This window comes from Setaria italica, chromosome I (assembly GCF_000263155.2).
Source record: "Setaria italica strain Yugu1 chromosome I, Setaria_italica_v2.0, whole genome shotgun sequence".
Lineage (NCBI taxonomy): Eukaryota > Viridiplantae > Streptophyta > Magnoliopsida > Poales > Poaceae > Setaria > Setaria italica.
In genome coordinates, this window is record NC_028450.1 from 15,675,554 (window position 1) to 15,678,620 (window position 3,067).

The following is a 3,067-nucleotide window of genomic DNA, read 5'->3' on the forward strand; positions in this document are numbered from 1 at the left end:
CCCGTCGGGAGCACCGCCCCGCCCCGCACCCGGCCGCCTGGCCGCCGGCGAGGCCGCGCCCGCCAGCGCGCGCAAGGCTGCCTGGCCGCCGACCTCGCCGTGCCCGCCGGCACCTCAACTGTGCGTGCAACAGTGCCAGAAAAGGAGATGTTTTTTTATTCTGATGCATGGGTCCAAATTGCCAGTGAGATAAAGATAAGAATGGAGCTGTACCAAACATTTTTTGAGATATTAGATCCACGGTGGAGCAGCTCTATGGTGGAGCTAGCTGGATCTATGGATTTGGAGCTGTTTTTTCAGAGCTGGAGCTCTACTAAACAAGCCCTAAGTCGGCTGAAAAGCTGAAACGGCTGATTTATTGTGAGAGAAAAATACTGTTCGGTGGCTGATAAGCTGGCTGATAAGCGGAAGCGAACAGAGTCTTGCATCCTTCCCCGCTTGTAATTGGATTTGGGACTACATCGACGGTATACTCTTACATGCCATTGGCTGTTGCTTAACTTGCGTGAAGTGGCAAGGAATTTGGTTGAACTTGTCTCTTCGTCTCCTGTGCACGCAAGGTATTCAGGGCTTGGGCTAGGAGAGACATTTATTAATGTTCACTTGCTATATTTTTTTTTGGAATGAACGGCACGGATTGTGCCATTTAAAATAGAAGAGATTTACATATGTTTAAAAAACAGGGGAAAAGGAAAATACGGCGCCAGCAAAGTGCCCGCCTTTACTATGTACACCGTATAAGGCTATGCCCCCTCAAATAAGGTTGCCAGGTGTTTCGCGCCGGCACTCTCCCAGGTACGAGTTTCGTCCCTAATATGTGATAGCAGAACACGGGCATGACGCTCGGTTCTTTGAAACATTCTAACGTTTCTTTCTAGCCACAGCTGCCAGCAGACGAGCAGGAGGAGGGACCGCAGTCCTTTTCGGGAAACTCCCGACATGGTGCCTATACGTGTCCACCATTCCTTGATAGTTGATGTGTGTGCCCACTAGTCCAGGTTAGCTTGATTATAGGAGATCAAAGAGGTCACCATGGACCAAATCCGTCTGGAATACCGGTTTCTACTACACTACGTGCTCAGAGTATTTATTTGTGCAAAACAGCAAAAGAAGTGTTGGTTTATACTTCACAATGGGTGCTGGTAATGGGTTTTGTCAACGGCAACGACGAGCATGCTATATGGTTGGGTGCCGGCCTCATTCCAGGGAGAGGTAAGGTCTGCCCCCACCTCAAAATTTTCAGCCAGCTACGCCACTGATAGACGCTGAACAGAAGAAGGAAATGTTACAGGCGAGGTGGCAAATAGCAGGAGACCCATGCTTGGCCAGAAAGGTGTAATTTACTAATTTTTTTCGAGGTGCTCATATCGGTTTCGGGGTTATCAATTCCCGCCCTTCTTTTCCCTGTTCTATTCGGATTTGAATGGCGGTTTGGTCGGTGGGTGCCTCGGCGCTGACGGAAATCAGAGTAGAGCACGGCGCCAGCTCGGCCTCTCTCCACGAATCCGACTTCGAATCAAAGACGCGTTTTGAGCCCTACATATCTCGAGACCGCGCCGCCAACGCCGCCGCCTCGCCATACTCCCATCTCTCTCTCTCCATCGCTCTAGATTTTCTCGGCGCGCAAGGAAAGGATCCCATCCATCCCGGTTCATGGCGGAGGCGCCGACGGCAGCCCGGAAGCGTCCGGCCCCCGACGGAACCTGTCCCCCGGCGGCGGCCAAGAAGCGGGCACGGTATCAGTTCGCGAGCATCCACGACTACGAGAAGCTCGAGGTACTAGGGGAGGGCAGCTACAGCGTGGTGTTCAAGGCTCGTGACCGGCGCACGGGGGAGAAGGTCGCTGTCAAGTGGATCCGCGGCGGCGGCGGCGGGCCCGACCGCTCCGCCGTCTTCCGTGAGGCCGGCTGCCTCGCCGCGTGCCGCGGCCACCCGTCGATCGTGCAGATCAAGGATGTCGCCACCAACGAGGCGACCGGGGACCTGTTCATCGTGATGGAGCTCGTCGGCTCCAGCCTCCGCGACTGGCTCACGCGGCCCCTCTCCGAGGACCAGACGCGCGCGTTCATGCGGCAGCTCCTGGACGCCACCAAGAAGCTGCACGGCACCAGGACGCTTCACCGTGACATCAAGCCGGAGAATGTCCTCGTCGTCCCCGGCGGCGTGCTAAAGATTTGCGATTTCGGCTGCGCGACGCCGATGAACCCCAACGGGACGCCGTACCCGGAGCGTTGCGTGGGCACGATGCAGTATTGCTCGCCGGAGCAGCTGATGGGTAGCAGGTGCTACGGATCGGCGGTGGACATGTGGGCGTTGGGGTGCGTCATGGCCGAGCTCCTGACCGGCCAACCCCTGTTCGAGGCCGACACGGAGGAGGACGTGCTGGAGCAGATAAAGGACCTGCGAGACGAGTTCAGTGCGATAGGATTGCAGGTGTTCGATGTCCTGCCGGAGCTGTCGCAGGCAGGGAGAGAGGTCCTTGCCGGCCTTCTGAGATTCGACCATGAGGAGAGGCTCACGGCAGCGGATGCGCTCAAGCATCGGTGGTTCACGGAGGACGCCAAGCCCCCTGCCGTCGCAAAAGCAGAGTACCCTGGCTTTGTGCCTCTGTTCTCCGCAGCATAGGAAAAGTTGATTCGTGACAGCGATGTACATACAGAGTCTACCCCCAAATTGATTCTTGTAGTTTATTGCTGTATTATTTAATTTATTTGTAGCTTCATTAGGAATAAGCACTGTTTTGTAAATCCATTCTACCGTTCTTCTGTTATCTGAGGAATCAGAAACAGGAAGTAATGCATTATTGCTCCCTTGCCATGTGCCAAATGAATCTGCGACAAGGAATGGGAATCTATCTTTGTATGATAAATCAGCATAGTACTTAGAATGTAGTGAACGTGATGATCAGTGCAAAGTCATACCATTGTGCCTTTGCTTCTTGAACTATACAAGGTGCGATAGAAATTCTGCTTTTAGGCTAGAACAAAAGACTGAAAGTGGGGTCGAACACAACTGCTAAATCGCTAATTATCAAAAGTTCCTATTAGAGTGATTGCCGAGACATTCT

At 53.7% G+C, this 3,067-nt stretch overlaps 1 protein-coding gene across 1 annotated transcript; it reads left to right on the plus strand.

Annotated features, from left to right (window-relative positions):
- Window positions 1–1,589: 1,589 nt before the first annotated feature.
- LOC101756808 (putative cyclin-dependent kinase F-2) lies at window positions 1,590–2,808 on the plus strand. Its single transcript, XM_004954795.2, has one exon. It carries the CDS (start codon window positions 1,654–1,656, stop codon window positions 2,623–2,625), a length of 972 nt encoding a protein of 323 aa, XP_004954852.1. The 5' UTR covers window positions 1,590–1,653; the 3' UTR covers window positions 2,626–2,808.
- Window positions 2,809–3,067: the final 259 nt, after the last annotated feature.

What these genes read in the sequence shown, in the direction of transcription:
- LOC101756808 (XM_004954795.2), top strand. Translation starts at nt 1,654, where the DNA reads ATGGCGGAGGCGCCGACGGCAGCCCGGAAGCGTCCGGCCCCCGACGGA.